The 16,987-nt window shown below is 47.3% G+C and overlaps 1 protein-coding gene across 1 annotated transcript in view; it reads left to right on the plus strand.

Annotated features, from left to right (window-relative positions):
- KCNQ3 (potassium voltage-gated channel subfamily Q member 3) overlaps positions 1–16,987 on the plus strand; it is a 290,204-nt gene that overhangs the window by 241,968 nt on the left and 31,249 nt on the right. The window contains exons 4-8 of the mRNA XM_029222419.1: positions 505–677; positions 5,725–5,880; positions 6,955–7,065; positions 8,778–8,873; positions 9,776–9,874. Of these exons, the coding sequence (XP_029078252.1) occupies positions 505–677; positions 5,725–5,880; positions 6,955–7,065; positions 8,778–8,873; positions 9,776–9,874 (635 nt within the window). The remainder of the gene's footprint in view (positions 1–504; positions 678–5,724; positions 5,881–6,954; positions 7,066–8,777; positions 8,874–9,775; positions 9,875–16,987) is intronic.

Raw genomic sequence — 16,987 nt, forward strand, 5'->3', positions numbered from 1 at the left:
GCCTTTTCCCCGCCCCCCTCTCCCCTCACTTCTGCTTCCTGAGATCATTTCTCATTAAATCAGCCACAGCCTCGTCCCTGTCTCAGGGGCTGTTTGCAGGGAAAACCCGCAGTAAAGCAGCATCTGAGCTTCAGGCTTCACCTCCACCACCTGGGCAACCCAGATCCCTTCTCGGCCAGAGAGGGACCCCCGAGTGCCACCCCTGGAGGGCCTTGGAGCATCACTTCCCTAGGATTTAGAGTGAGTGTTGGAGTCCAGCAGGCCTCCAGCATCCAATCCCAAGTCGGCCACATCCGGCCGCGTGGCCCTAGGAGGGCATTCACACGCAGAGCTCCTGTTTCCTCACCTGTCACAGGAGAACGCGGATCACGTGCGGTCCACGTCACGATTTAACACAGCAGCGTTCAGCTTGTGTTCGTCTGCCGCCGACCGCCTGTGACGGCTCCCGTGCCTTGGCCTGACCTCCTTTCCCCTCTCCCCTGCGACCCTCTGTCCTCTCTCCAGACATCTTTGTGCTGATTGCCTCTGTGCCGGTGGTTGCCGTGGGAAACCAGGGCAATGTCCTGGCCACGTCCCTGCGGAGCCTGCGCTTCCTGCAGATACTACGGATGCTCCGCATGGACCGGAGGGGCGGCACCTGGAAGCTCCTGGGCTCGGCCATCTGCGCCCACAGCAAAGTAAGTGCCACTGCGAAGGGGCCAGACCGCGCTGGCTTACTGCCCGCCTAGGCCCATCCGTGGCATCTCCTCCCTGACAGCATCCCCAGAGGGTGGTTGTCCTGCCCACCGATGATGACGACGGTGGGGATGGGGGGAGAAGCAGCAGCAGGAAGGAGAAGCGCACACAGGTGTGCTGCAGCCCGCGGACGCAGGTAGACCTGGGCTCAGGTCTCAGCCGCACCAAATGCAAACAACTTTGGCCAAGTCACTCAACCCCCTTTGACCTCAGTTTTTCCTCATTCCTAAAGCAGGGATGATAATGCCTGTACCTCCGGATTGTGGAGAGGATGAAATGAGCCAATGCAAACCAGCATGGGATGGGAGGGAAGGGTTCTGGAATCCCGGCAGACTGGTTTGAATCCAGACTCTATTGATGGGACTTTGGAGATTTCCTGTAACCCCTCTGGGTCTTCTCTCCTGCCATTTATGAAATGGAAATGATAATGCGCTCACCTCAGGATGAAAAGCCCTTAGAATACACCCAGTTCATTGATGTGGTTCAGTTGCTATTGTTATTATGTAGCCAGAAGCACGGGTGCCTAGAACTTAGTGTTTGATACAGGTTAGCTCGCCCCCCGGGTCAGGCACTGTTCTTACCCCATTTCAGTGCTAAGGAAGCAGATCTGGAAAGAGGAAGTGAGCTGCCCACCAGCACAGACCCAGGCCGTCTGGCTTCAGAGCCTGTGTTCAGTGATTTGCTGCTGGTCGTGGTGGCTCTTGCCTCGCCAAGGGAGATGAGAAGCTAGGATGAGTGGGACCTGGCCTGATCTCTCCCAGAGTCCCACGTGCTTGTGCAGGTGTGGAAACCCAGGCAGGCAGAGTCCAGCGTGTCTGGAGCTGTCTCTGTCGTGCTCCCTGTGTTTCTTTCCTGTGGTTAGCCCAGACCTTTGGTAGCACTCTGTGTTAACATCCCTGCCTCAGCTGGACCCTGGAGAAATGAAGCAAAAACCTCTGAGTGGCAGGAAAAACCTCACACTCCGAGGCCACTTCAGGAGAAATCGGAGTGAAGCACCCCTGGGATGGGTGTTCTTCAGGGGATAAAGCCAAAGCTACCTTTGTCACTACAAGAGCATCTTCTTGTGCCAGGCTTGGTGGGTACAATGGACACGGTTGGTGCCCTGACCAGGCTACCTTTACCGGGAGGATGTGCTCAGCCCTCAGCTGCTATGAGAGTTAGCCTCTAATATTCCCAGCTGTCCCCTTCTCTGGAGACATACAGGAGCGCAGCCTTGCCCAGGAGCTTATACTGCTCTCATCTTCCTTCCCCCACATCAGGGAAGCACACAGCCACGTGACTGACTGACACACAAGTACCTTTCCTGTGTTGGGACCAGCCCTGTGGTGCAGTTCACACTCCAGAGCTCCCCGTGGCATCAGGCTGAAGGAGGCTCCAGCAGAGTCTACATCCTTGCTGAGCTATTTCTCCTGCCCCGTCTGGTTTCTTTCACTCCCTCTCTCCGGAGACCCTCCCTCAATCATCACATGCACCTAAGTTTCTGTCTCAGGCTCTGCTTCTGGGGAACTGCACCAAAGGCAGTGATCCTGGGGCAAGTTGCCCTTGGGGAGCTCAGTTTCCCTTATATGCGTTAACGGCGCCATGCCATCCCCACTCGGCAACCCCAGAATGCCTCCGCACAGCTAACTCCTGGGTTCTTCCAGCTCAGTGCACACCCAGATATGCCGGCATGTCATCGTAGAATACAGGAGCTCAGGAGTCAGACAGCAGCTCAGTGCAAATTTCAGCTCTGCCGCCTTCCAGCCGTAAGACTTTAAGAACATAGCTCTGTTTTTATACGAGCTTCCCCAGTGGTTAAAATGTGAATCCTTCCAGCTGCTCACATAAGAAAAGGTACATGTAAGTGCCTGGTGAATAGTAAGTGCTCATTAATGGTAGCGTGGATTATTTCAAACATGCTTTTCTTCACAAACATACAAGTAAATATATACAGAAAATGAAATACAAATTTAAAACACCCGGAGTCTCTCACTGGAGGATGCAGTTTCTTGCCATACATGTGTTATTCCCCATCTGTGCCACTTCTGGCCACAGGCTCGGGGAGGTCAGGGCTTTCTTTTCAGAGTTCTTTCTTCACCCGACCTTCTATTTTGTCTTTTATCAGAGGACTTGTCAGCAATACCTAAACTTGTCTCCATGGAGCTGAGCTGAGTCACAGCTCCAGTGGAAATCAGGGCTAAAAGTGGCTGCTTACGGTCCTTGTCCTGTGCTCCCTCAGACTAGAATAGATGACAGTTGGATGTTCGCTATGTAATTCCTGGGAAAAGATGGTCCACGCCACCACCAGACCCCACAACTGATGCCAGGCGGGCAGAACTTCAAGTATGTGGTAGGAGACCGAAGGCAGACAAAACAACTGCTTGGCAAGCTCTGTATCCCATCCTTCCCCCAACAGTCCCACTAGACGAGCCTTCAGCCTTTCACTGCGCCGAAGCTGCAGAGCAGTTATAGGGCTGGCCTTCACTTCCGGGGCAGGCAGTGTGTTCAGGAGGTAAGCGCTTACCTGGATTTGACTCCAGCATTTACTAACTGCAAGAGCTTAGACCAGTTCCTTCTCTGAGCCTGGTGAACAGGCACTTACCAATTCATTTCTTCATTCATTCAGAAAACGTGTTCTCTGGGCCAAGTTCCATGCTTGACTCCCCTGGAGACTCAGAGATGAAGAGTGACGGGCCCATACAGGGTGGCACAGGGTTAGACTTTAAAGTTAACACTCTTACTAAAGTTAGGATCAGCCGGGCTCTGCTTCCAAAACAAATAAGCCCTGGAGTCTCTGTGACTTAGCACAAAAGATGTGGGTGTCTTCTCACTCACACAGTGTCTCATGTGGGCTGGGTGGTCCTCGTCTGTCTTGGAAATGAGCCTTGAGTCACCAAGGCAAGGGAAGGGGAGCCCAGAGCATCCTCTAGAATGGATGTAAGGCAGGAAGTAGCTCCCATCACCCCCCCCACATTGGCTGGACCGCAGGCCCTCAGCCCGCACCTGACTGCAGGGGGGCTCAGGCGTGTGTTCTGCCACAGAACTGCTGGTGAAAACTGCCTCCAGGCAGAATTGCCTTGAATAGCCTTTGAGATGACTGCAGGGCACAGAGTGGGGACACATTTCACTCCTCAGGGACGGACGACCTTTATACCAGCTCCTAATCCCACCCAGCCAGTGCTTCTGTGTGCGCATGGACAGCTTTTTCTCTGCCGAAGCACCAGGTGAAACTTCTGACTTGCGTTTGGGGGCCAGAGGGTATGAGAAAGCTTAGGCACGCCAGAATCACACTTACCAGAGCAAGAGGGTCATGCTCATACAGCCACTGGGGAAGGGCGATCCAATTCGTCTTTTCCTTCTCGAACCCCCAGCGGGGCAGACACTCACGGAGGGGAAGGACTGGCTGGATTGCCTACAGCATCTCCGCTAACCTCTCTCTGCTGTAAACTCACACGAGTGCACTGTGCACGTGATGCTGTGGGGAAGGTCAGGCCTCTAAGCAAATGAGCATAAGAAAGTGTTAGAGATTGAAAGTTTGTTTGGAAAATAGTGAAGGCATTGAGAGAAAGCTAGACATGAACCCTAGCTCTAGTTGGGAGAGCAAACATCCGGAAAGCTCTCATAATGGAGGTGACGTGAGTCTGAAGATGACTCAGTGCTCTCTGGTTGGTCCCATGGGGAGGGACAGGGAGGACAGAGGACCAAGGTGAACAAAGGCACAGAAACAGGCAGAAAGCAGCCCTGTCAGCGCGACGCGATTCACCCATAAAGCCAGCTGACTGGCCGCAGATGGTCAAATAGATGAACTCCATCGACATGAACAGCTTCATTCTCTGTGATGACTCGGCAGGAATGACGGGCCTAATCTCCAGGCGGTGTTCGCCCATGACTTTGACTTTCTTCTGCCCAACCTACCACAGTAACCACAGTAACCCCTGGAACTGGAATAGAATGAGAGACATAGAAAGCACCTCAGGGATTGTCATGGTCAGGATGTTTGAAACCTCAGTGATTTGCCTATCTTTGCCATATCTCTGCACCATCCTTACTATTCCTCAACGTTTTCCTTTAAATCAGCTTTCTCCTGTTTACGTACATGTCCTAGTCTGTCATGCAGGAATATCCACGAAATAATAGGTTTTAGTGTAATCTATGCTAATGTGTAATATGGTCTAAATCAATAGGTGACCACGTCACATAGCAAAACACCTGTCTGCATTTGAAGCGTCTGTGGCACTTTTTGGAACTCTCTGGTCCAGTCCCTTCATTTTAAAAATGAAGAAACTGGGCTTCCCCGGTGGTGCAGTGGTTGAGAGTCCGCCTGCCGATGCAGGGGACACGGGTTCGTGCCCCGGTCCGGGAAGATCCCACGTGCCGCGGAGCGGCTGGGCCCGTGAGCCATGGCCGCCGAGCCTGCGCGTCCGGAGCCTGTGCTCCGCAGTGGGAGGGGCCACAGCAGTGAGAGGCCCGCGAACCGCAAAAAAAAAAAAAAAAATAAATGAAACTGAGGCTGCGGAGGAGGGGTCATTTGCCCAGAGTCACACACAGTCAGTTAGTGGCAGGGCTGGGTCCCTGGCCACAGCTCCGTCCGCTCTGCTAGGATAGCTCCCCATTGCTGTCCGTCCCTGTCCCAGTAGAAATGAGCTTTGTCCTTGCCCTGCCCAGTCCTGTGTAGGATCGGCTCTCCTGAGTCCCGAGCCTTGTCTCAGAGGCAGTGGCCAGTCTCTCCCGCCTTCTTGCCTCCAGGGGAAGGCCCTTGAGCTGTGATACAGAGATCACAGAAATCTTCCTCTCCTCCTAGAGCTATACACTTGTTTTGTTAATGATGAAAATAATGACCATATTACTGATCCTACTCTACAGTGATGGGAGATGAGGAACAGAGAAAGTAAGTAACTTGCCCACCTCACAGAGCCGGGCAACCTGGACTCCAGCTCCAGTGTGTCTGCTTCCAACCTCCGCCCAGCCTCCACTCATGACCCCCTCCCTGTCTCTGCTTTGCCCTCCCAGGAGCTCATCACCGCCTGGTACATCGGGTTCCTGACACTCATCCTTTCTTCATTTCTCGTCTACCTGGTTGAGAAGGATGTGCCGGAGGTGGATGCCCAAGGAGAAGAGATGAAAGAGGAGTTTGAGACCTACGCGGATGCCCTTTGGTGGGGTCTGGTGAGTCACCACCTTGAAGGCTGCCCGGTGGGGATTGGCTGTTAGGGACAGAGAGAGACGGAGGACGTGGCATGGATGCGCTCGGTCGGGCCACTGCGTTCTGCAGCCACAGGTGAGGGGAGGCCTCCTCCATTTCTGAACCTGCCCCTGGGAGGCGCCCCCTGCAGGGTAGGCCCTTGGAAGGGGCTTTTCCGTAGTGTTTATAAGAAGTCACAGCTCTCAACAGTCTCGTCCTACGGTCATTCAGGTACCTTACCTCATTCGTCGTAGGCTGTCATCAGCCAAGCCATGCTGTGCAGACAGACACGGTGGCAGACGTAGATGTGTGTACCCAGACCCTCAAACACACCTGGAGACACACAGCCCCACACCCACAGGACATGTGGCACTAAAGCATTGCTCTAAGCACCTTACATTTATAAATCTATTTTAAGCTGAAATAACTCTTACTATTAGCCCCCTTTTAAAAATAGGGAAACTGAGGCATGAAGTTGAGTAACTAATTCAAGGACAATCTCTGAGCCAGTTAGTGGTTGACTTGGGATTTGAACTGAGGCATTCGGGTTCTAGAAGCCACACTCTTAACTGGTCCGAAAGCCTGCCTTCCACGTTCATAAGCACTTGTGCGCTGATAACCTACACATGTAAACACACACAGGAATATTCAGCTCATACCAGGACAGACACGGGCACAGACCTTAGCCACGCACACATATACACACAATGCATATGAATACACCCACAAGAGCACATATATTTAGAATCATGGCTATACACAAAATCACACATAGGCAAATATACACATGAATGTATATCGCATGCACGTGTTTGCAATTATTGAAATATTTGTGGACTGATTGACTATAGGGACGAAATCCTTAACTTAGAAACAGGTGTGGTCTCAAGGCTCCCATGTAAATTCGCTGGTACTTAGCACCATCTCTCCCGTGGGAATCTTATTCTAAACGGGAACAGCACCCCGGTCAGCACAAAGGCTTGTAGGTGAAGCTCAGCTGATACATCATTAATTTCCTCTCCCTGGGAAGCCTCATGTCTGAACTCTTCTCTCTTCAGATCACACTGGCCACAATTGGCTATGGAGACAAGACGCCCAAAACGTGGGAAGGCCGTCTGATCGCAGCCACCTTTTCCTTAATCGGCGTCTCCTTTTTCGCCCTTCCAGCGGTGAGTATCTCTGGTGTTCTCCCTAGTGTGATGGGCAGGACCCCTCACCACTTGGCCCCAGCTCAGATTTCCAGCCTCATCTTCCATCGTCTCGTATCTTGAATTCCAGCTCTATCAACTCAGTAACCATCCCCGTAGCGTGGTTTCCTGTCTCTCTTCCGTAGGCTGTGCTGATCCCTTTGCCAGGAGTGATCCCCCCAGACACCTACTCCTCTTTCAAGACCCAGTTTCTTTTTTTTTTTAATTCTTTTAAATTGCAGTATAGCTGGTTTGCAATGCTGTGCCCATCTCTGCCGTACAGCAAAGTGACTCAGTTATACACATAGAGACATTCTTTTTTTTAATCTTTTCCATTATGGTTTATCACAGGATATTGAATATAGTTCCCCGTGCTGTACCGTAGGACCTTGTTATTTATCCTCAAGACCCAGTTTCAATGCTGCCTTCTTTAGGCTGAGTTAGTCCTTCCCTCCTCTGGGCATAGCTCTTTAAAGGCGTTTCAGACCCCATGCTGGGATTGCACATTTCCAAATCTGCCTGCCCAGAAGACTGTGAGCTCCTGGGGAGCTGAGATTATGTCTTTCACCCACGTATTCCTTGCACGTAGCAGGTCCTTTGTATATGTGAGTTCCCTTCCCTTGCCCTGTCATCTACTGGTTTATATAAAAAATGCATTTCCCTCAAGAATAAGTTTTGACCCCTGATAGAATAACTTCCCCAAAGCCCAGTGCCCATCAGTGTAATAACAGCAATAATAATAGATAGCATTTGTTGAACATAGTGTGCCCTAGATTCACGCCAAATGCTTTACCTACACCATCTCACTTAATCTTTGTGACAACATTAGGAGTTTGGCGCTACATTTATCTCCATTTTCCAGATGAGAAGACCGAGGCTTAATTGGGTTAGTGAAGTTTCCACAGTCACAGGGCTTTGGGTTGTGGAGCCAGGGACCCAGGTCTGCTCATTCCAAGCCTGGCTCTTAATCACAAAACTTGAAGAGAACCTTCTTGTATAACAAACCCTCTTCCCTGCCCTTCACCTCCCATCCTTTTGTGGCTAACGTTCTTTGACCACTGCAGCCCTACCTGGTCTGTTTTTTTTCTAAGCTGTTTGACCTTGAGCACATGGCCTTTTTGATTCTCAGTTTCCTCATCTGTAACAGGTGAGGGCCAGTGAGGGTGCGACTTGGTCTCTAAATTCTCTCTTGACCTGAAAAGGGTGTGTTCCTACCTGTGTAATTCACATGAGAGTCCGACCTGGAAATCAAAACAGATCACAATTCAGAGGGATTCCAGCCAGAGTAAAAGCCTCAAGTGACAATTCAAGCAGCTAAAATATTTTTTAAATTCCCTGAATAGTAACTGGAAATCTATTCTCCATCATACTCCTTACTAGGCAGTTCCTATTACATTATCTCACTTTTTTTCCTAACAGAGTTATGCGATAGGTACCTTTATCCTACTTCCGTGTGGTAGAAAGTGAGATGCAGCAGAGAGGAGGCTGGCCCAGGGTCTCACTGCAGGGAAGTGGCAGAGTCAGGAAGCCCTGGCTTTAAGGCTCCACTTAACCCAGCTCCTACTCGCTGGAAGAGAAAGAAGGGATCTTTCCTCCTCCCCTTGGCTTCAGTGTCGTCCTGCTGCTGGGAGCTGGGCTGGGGCTCTGGGAGAGCCTGGGTGGGGCTGACTTCAGGGCCTGACCTCTCTCTTCAGGGCATCCTGGGGTCCGGGCTGGCGCTCAAGGTGCAGGAGCAACACCGTCAGAAGCACTTTGAGAAAAGGAGGAAGCCCGCTGCTGAGCTTATCCAGGTCTGTCTGCCTGGGGATGAACTGGAATGGAACTCAGATCCTCTGCTTGTGTGTCTGTGTGTGTGTGTGTGTCTGTCTCTGTGTGTGTGTCTATAGACAGCCAGGCAGTAGTCAGTGTTGGTCTCCTGCCAGCTCTCCATCCTTATCTCTCCCCCAACTGTGGGCTGGGGGTTGGGGACCATCGTGAGAGATGGTGGGAGAAGCAGAGTGTTCCCTCTTTCACTTCAGAGAAAGTTCCTGCTTTGTGGTTTTATGGGCCACTGGGAGCGCAGAGAATAGGAAAAGAGAGCGTTCTGCTTCTAGCTGCCTGGGACTGCATGTCTGCGTGACCACCCACTCGTGAACTTGTGTCCAGTTGCAGTGAGTGTCTCTGTGGGTCAGATACAGGATGTTATCCTCCATACTGTAGTTCCTAGGCCAGTGCTGATCTCTAAGAGTCCGCTCTATCTTCGCAAACCCCAAACCATCACGGTATACAGAAGATCTAGTATATTAGAATCAAAACCTCATCTCCCGGGCTGTCCCTTGCACTGGGAAATGCACAGAAGTGGCACAGAAGACTGTTTGTCTTCCTACCTGTTTGAGAAATCTCAAGGAATCTTGCAACGAGAGTAATCCCTGCTCCTTTCAGGGATCTTCTACCCAGTACCCGCCTCCCCCGTCCACTGTAGTTCACCTCTCCGCACCCCACACCATCAATTATAGCTCCGAGATGATGGGGTCAAGGAAGGTTTTCTTCCCATAGGAGCTACAGAAAGCCAAGAATCCGGCTTCTCTGGATATGACCTCACTGTACGTTATACTCTTAGGTGTCAAGGGCTTTCTGTTTTAATGTTGTGGGATTCCATGTGAAAGTTTCGGGTGACACCAGGTCATTCCTGCCCCTCTTTTCTCCTCCCCAGGCCGCCTGGAGGTACTATGCTACCAACCCCAACAGGATTGATCTTGTGGCGACATGGAGGTTCTATGAATCAGTCGTCTCTTTTCCGTTCTTCAGGCAAGTGGCCGCTCATCTGAATGCTCAGCGCGTGACCGACCCTCCCTCCCGGGGGTCTGTATGTGTGCCTGTTGGCTTCACGGTTTCCCGGAGGACGTCCTTCAGCGCAGTGGTTCCCAATCTGGGCTGCATGTTAGAATCATTAGAGCTTAAAATATCCCAATGCCCAGACCATACCCAGGCAGATTCAATCCGAATCCCCAGGGTTGCAGCCCAGGCATCAGTATTTTTTAAAGCTCCCCAGATGACCCCAGGGTGTCACCCAGCATTTCCAGCTAAACAGTGTGGAGTGGCTGAAAAGGGAGGTCGGGCTAGTGTTTGAGCAGATCAGTGGCTGAGGAAGTGAGGATCCAGTGCAATGGGCCACCCTGGCGGTCCTGGAGGCCGCAGCACCTGCCCGTGGCCTGCACCGCCAGACCGCTCTGGACAGGGGGAAAGGGCACGGGGAAGAAGCAGCTGGGGGCCCAGAGATGTTGTTTTGTGTTCTCAGAGGTGGGAGATTAAACGAAAGGCTTCAGGAAAAAAAAAAAATTAAAACCTCTTCCTACGGCCAGCACCTAAGTTATTTTTTTATTATTTTTTTTAAAATTTCTTTTGGCCACGCCACACAGCTTATGGGGTCCTAGTTCCCCGACCAGGGATCAAACCCGTGCCCCCTGCAGTGGAAGTGCAGAGTCCTAACCACTGGACCACCAGGGAAGACCCTGGCCAGCACCTATGAAAAGGGAGAGGGAAATGAATACTTATCGGATATCCAGTATGTCCACATTTCATTTAATTCTCACAGGCATCCTATGAAATAAGTCAGAGGTTCTCAAATGTCAAGGTGTGTTAAAATCAGTGGGGGACTGTAAACACCAGATCCTGCATCCACCTTCAGCAATTTCAATGGCGTTAGAGTAGCTAAAGCAGCTCACACAGGCGCCCCTGTTGATTCTAACACAGTGGCCCATGGTGCATCCTTGGAGACAGGCTGGGTGGTCGGTATCACCAGGCTCCTCTCATGGATGAGCCAACTGGGGCTCAGGAACTTTGGTCATTTTGGCCAGTGTCAGCCACATCTAGAGGCCTCCAAAGCCCATGATCTTTTCACTACTTGGGCTTCTGAAATAGACTGCACCTTGCCAGATTTTTTTTTTTTTTTTTTGAGTTTTTGAATTTTATTTATTTATTTTTTTATACAGCAGGTCCTTATTAGTCATCAATTTTATACACATCAGTGTATACATGTCAATCCCAATCGCCCAATTCATCACACCACAACCACCCCACCTCTTTCCCCCCTTGGTGTCCATATGTTTGTTCTCTACATCTGTGTCTCTATTTCTGCCCTGCAAACCGGTTCATCTGTACCATTTTCTAGGTTCTACATATACGCATTAATATACGATATGTGTTCTTCTCTTTCTGACTTCACTCTGTATGACAGTCTGTAGATCCATCCACGTCACTACAAATGACCCAATTTCATTCCTTTTCATGGCTGAGTAATATTCCATTGTATATATGTACCACATCTTCTTTATCCGTTCGTCTGTCGACGGGCATTTAGGTTGCTTCCGTGACCTGGCTATTGTAAATAGTGCTGCAATGAACATTGGGATGCATGTGTCTTTTTGAATTATGGTTTTCTCTGGGTATATGCCCAATAGTGGGATTGCTGGGTCATATGGTAATTCTAGTTTTAGTTTTCTAAGGAGCCTCCATACTGTTCTCCATAGTGGCTGTATCAGTTTACATTCCCACCAACAGTGCAAGAGGGTTCCCTTTTCTCCACACTCTCTCCAGCATTTGCTGTTTCTAGATTTTTTGATGATGGCCATTCTAACTGGTGTGAGGTGATACCTCATTATAGTTTTGATTTGTATCTCTCTAATAATTAGTGATGCTGAGCATATTTTCATGTACTTCTTGGCCATCTGTATGTCTTCTTTGGAGAAATGTCTATTTAGGTCTTCTGCCCATTTTTGGATTAGGTTGTTTGTTTCTTTAATGTTGAGCTGCATGAGCTGTTTATATATTCTGTAGATTAATCCTTTGTCCGTTGATTCGTTTGCAAATATTTTCTCCCATTCTGAGGGTTGTCTTTTCATATTTTTTCTTTTGCCCTACCCAGGTACGTGGGGAGTTTCTTGCCTTTTAGGAGGTCTGAGGTCTTCTGCCAGCATTCAGTGGGTGTTCTATAGGAGAGTTCCACGTGTAGATGTATTTCTGATGTATCTGTGGGGAGGAAGGTGATCTCCGCGTCTTACTCTTCCGCCATCTTCTCTGACTCCCGAGAAATCCTAAAGGGGCTTTTCTAGCTCAAGGTGGCCATCCCTGGTTTCACATCAACATGATCTCAGGCACAGACCTCCTTGTTTTTCCATTTAGTCTTTAAGTTACTTGTTGAAACAACTGGTCCGTGGTCCCGAGGACTGTCGCGGTTTCGGCTGGTGGGGACCCCCAGATCCGGCAGCCTCAGTGAGGCCGCCCTCCCCTCGGGCTCCGGGGCAGTTCAGCCAGTCTTTTCATCTTGTTTATGGTTTCCTTTGCTTTGCAAAAGCTTTTAAGTTTCATTAGGTCCCATTTGCTTATTTTTGTTTTTATTTCCATTACTCTAGGAGGTGGGTCAAAAAAGATCTTGCTGTGATTTATGTCGAAGAGTATTCTTATGTTTTCCTCTAAGAGTTTTTTGTTTGTTTGTTTGTTTGTTTGCGGTACGTGGACCACTCACTGTTGTGGCCTCTCCCGTTGCGAAGCACAGGCTCCGGACGCGCAGGCTCAGCGGCCATGGCTCACGGGCCCAGCCGCTCCGCGGCATGTGGGATCCTCCCGGACCGGGGCATGAACCCGTGTCCCCTGCATCGGCAAGCGGACTCTCAACCACTGCGCCACCAGGGAAGCCCCCTCTAAGAGTTTTATAGTGTCCTGTCTTACATTTAGGTCTCTAATCCATTTTGAGTTTATTTTTGCGTATGGTGTTAGGGAGTGTTCTAATTTCATTCTTTTACATGTAGCTGTCCAGTTTTCCCAGCACCACTTATTGAAGAGACTGTCTTTTCTCCATTGTATATCCTTGCCTCCTTTGTCATAGATTAGTTGACCCTAGGTGCGTGGGTTTATCTCTGGGCTTTCTATCTTGTTCCATTGATCTTTGTTTCTGTTTTTGTGCCAGTACCATATTGTCTTGATTACTGTAGCTTTGTAGTATAGTCTGAAATCAGGGAGTCTGATTCCTCCAGCTCCGTTTTTTTTCCCTCAAGACTGCTTTGGCTATTCAGGGTCTTTTGTGTCTCCATATAAATTTTAAGATGATTTGTTCTAGTTCTGTAAAAGATGCCATTGGTAATTTGATAGGAATTGCATTGAATCTGTAGATTGCTTTGGGTAGTATAGTCATTTTCACAATATTGATTCTTCCAATCCAAGAACATGGTATATCTCTCCATCTGTAGGTATCATCTTTAATTTCTTTCATCAGTGTCTTACAGTTTTCTGCATACAGGTCTTTTGTCTCCATAGGTAGCTTTATTCCTAGGTATTTTATTCTTTTTGTTGAAGTGGTAAATGAGAGTGTTTCCTTAATTTCTCTTTCAGATTTTTCATCATTAGTGTATAGGAATGCAAGAGATTTCTGTGCATTAATTTTGTACCCTGCAACTTTACCAGATTCCTTGATTAGCTCTAGTAGTTTTCTGGTGGCATCTTTAGGATTCTCTATGTATAGTATCATGTCATCTGCAAACAGTGACAGTTTTACTTCTTCTTTTCCAGTTTGTATTCCTTTTATTTCTTTTCCTTCTCTGATTGCCGTGGCTAGGACTTCCAAAACTATGTGGAATAATAGTGGTGAGAGTGGATATCCTTGTCTTGTTCCTGATCTTAGAGGAAATGCTTTCAGTTTTTCACCATTGAGAATGATGTTTGCTGTGGGTTTGTCATATATGGCCTTTATTATGTTGAGGTAGGTTCCCTCTATGCCCACTTTCCGTAGAGCTTTTATCGTAAATCGGTGTTGAATTTTGTCAAAAGCTTTTTCTACATCTATTGAGATGATCATATGGTTTTTATTCTTCAATTTGTTCATATGGTTTATCACATTGATTGATTTACATATATTGAAGAATCCTTGCATCCCTGGGATAAATCCCACTTGATCATGGTGTATGATCCTTTTAATGTGTTGTTGGATTCTGTTTGCTAGTATTTTGTTGAGGATTTTTGCATCTCTGTTCATCAGTGATATTGGCCTGTAATTTTCTTTTTTTGTAGTATCTTTGTGTGGTTTTGGTATCAGGATGATGGTGGCCTCATAGAATGAGTTTGTGAGTGTTCCTTCCTCCACAGTTTTTTGGAAGAGTTTGAGAAGGATGGGTGTTAGCTCTTCTCTAAATCTTTGATAGAATTCACCTGTGAAGCCATCTGGTCCTGGACTTTTGTATGTTGGAAGATTTTTAATCAGAGTTTCAATTTCATTACTTGTGATTGGTCTGTTCATATTTTCTCTTTCTTCCTGGTTCACTCTTGGAAGGTTATACCTTTCTAAGAATTTGTCCATTTCTTCCAGGTTGTCCATTTTATTGGCATAGAGCTGCTTGTAGTAGTCTCTTGGGATGCTTTGTATTTCTGCGGTTTCTGTTGTAACTTCTCCTTTTTCATTTCTAATTTTATTGATTTGAGTCCTCTCCCTCTTTTTCTTGATGAGTCTGGCTAATGGTTTATCAATTTTGTTTATCTTCTCAAAGAACCAGCTTTTAGTTATATTGATCTTTGCTATTGTTTTCTTTGTTTCTATTTCATTTATTTCTGCTCTGATCTTTATGATTTCTTTCCTTCTTCTAATTTTGGGTTTTGTTTGTTCTTCTTTCTCTAGTTCCTTTAGGTGTAAGATTAGATTGTTTATTTGAGATTTTTCTTGTTTCTTGAGGTAGGCTTGTATAGCTATAAACTTCCCTCTTAGAACTGCTTTTGCTGCATCCCATAGGTTTTGGATCATCGTGTTTTCATTGTCATTTGTCTCTAGGTATTTTTTGATTTCCTCTTTGATTTGTTCAGTGATCTCTTGGTTATTTAGTAACGTATTGTTTAGCCTCCATGTGTTTGTGTTTTTTACGTTTTTTTCCCTGTAATTGGTTTCTAATCTCATAGCGTTGTGGTCAGAAAAGATACTTGATATGATTTCAATTTTCTTAAATCTACTGTGGCTTGATTTGTGACCCAAGATGTGATCTATCCTGGAGAATGTTCCATGTGCACTTGAGAAGTGTAATCTGCTGTTTTGGGATGGCATGTCCTGTAAATATCACTTAACTCTATCTGGTCTGTTGTGTCATTTAAAGCTTGTGTTCCCGTATTAATTTTCTGTTTGGATGATCTGTCCATTGGTGTAAGTGAGGTGTTAAAGTCCCCCAGTGTTATTGTGTTACTGTCGGTTTCCTCTTTTAGAGCTGTTAGCAGTTGCCTTATGTATTGAGGTGCTCCTATGTTGGGTGCATAAATATTTATAATTGTTATATCTTCTTCTTGGATTGATCCCTTGATCATTATGTAGTGTCCTTCCTTGTCTCTTGTAACGTTCTTTATTTTAAAGTCTATTTTATCTGATACGAGTATTGCTACTGCAGCTTTCTTTTGATTTCCATTTGCATGGAATATCTTTTTCCATCCCCTCCCTTTGAGTCTGTATGTGTCCCTATGTCTGAAGTGGGTCTCTTGTAGACAGCATATATATGGGTCTTGTTTTTGTATCCATTCAGCAAGCCTGTGTCTTTTAGTTGAAGCATTTAATCCATTCACGTTTAAGGTAATTATTGATATGTATGTTCCTATGACCATTTTCTTAATTGTTTTGGGTTTGTTTTTATAGGTCCTTTTCATCTCTTGTGTTTCCCACTTAGAGAAGTTCCTTTAGCATTTGTTGAAGAGGCGGTTTCGTGGTGCTGAATTCTCTTAGCTTTTGCTTGTCTGTAAAGCTTTTGATTTCTTCATCGAATCTGAATGAGATCCTTGCTGGGTAGAGTAATCTTGGTTGTAGGTTCTTCCCTTTCATCACTTTAAGTATATCATGCCACTCCCTCTGGCTTGTGGAGTTTCTGCTGAGAAGTCAGCTGTTAACCTTATGGGAGTTCCCTTGTATGTTATTTGTCATTTTTCCCTTGCTGCTTTCAATAATTTTTCTTTGTCTTTAATTTTTGCCAGTTTGATTACTATGTGTCTCAGCATGTTTCTTCTTGGGTTTATCCTGTATGGGACTCTCTGTACTTCCTGGACTTGGGGGGCTATTTCTTTTCCCGTGTTAGGGAAGTTTTTGACTATAATCTCTTCAAATATTTTCTCAGGTCCTTTCTCTCTCTCTTCTCCTTCTGGGACCTCTATAATGCGAATGCTGTTGCGTTTAATGTTGTCCCAGAGGTCTCTTAGGTTGTCTTCATTTCTTTTTGTTCTTTTTTCTTTATTCTGTTCTGTGGCAGTGAATTCCACCATTCTGTCTTCCAGGTCACTTATCCGCTCTTCTGCCTCAGTTATTCTGCTATTGATTCCTTCTAGTGTAGTTTTCATTTCAGTTATTGTATTGTTCATCTCTGTTTGTTTGTGCTTTAATTCTTCTAGGTCTTTGTTAAGCATTTCTTGCATCTTCTCGATCGTTGCCTCCATTCTTTTTCCGAGGTCCTGGATCATCTTCACTATCATTATTCCGAATTCTTTTTCTGGAAGGTTGCCTATCTCTGCTTCATTTAGTTGTTTTTCTGGGGTTTTATCTTGTTCCTTCGTCTGGTACATAGCTCTCTGCCTTTTCACCTTGTCTATCTTTCTGTGAATGTGGTTTTTGTGCCACAGGCTGCAGGATTGTAGTTCTTCTTGCTTCTGCTGTCTGCCCTCTGGTGGATGAGGCTATCTAAGAGGCTTGTGCAAGTTTCCTGATGGGAGGGACTGGTGGTGGGTAGAGCTGACTGTTGCTCTGGTGGGCAGAGCTCAGTAAAACTTGAATCCGCTTGACAGCTGATGGGTGGGGCTGGGTTCCCTCCCTGTTGGTTGTTTGGCCTGAGGCAACCCAACAATGGAGCCTACCTGGGCTCTTTGGTAGGACTAATGGCGGACTCTGGGAGGGCTCAAGCCAAGGAGTACCTCCCAGAAC

Source organism: Monodon monoceros, unplaced genomic scaffold (assembly GCF_005190385.1).
Source record: "Monodon monoceros isolate NGI ecotype Baffin Bay Population unplaced genomic scaffold, NGI_Narwhal_1 Super_Scaffold_14, whole genome shotgun sequence".
In the NCBI taxonomy this organism is placed as follows: Eukaryota; Metazoa; Chordata; class Mammalia; order Artiodactyla; family Monodontidae; genus Monodon; species Monodon monoceros.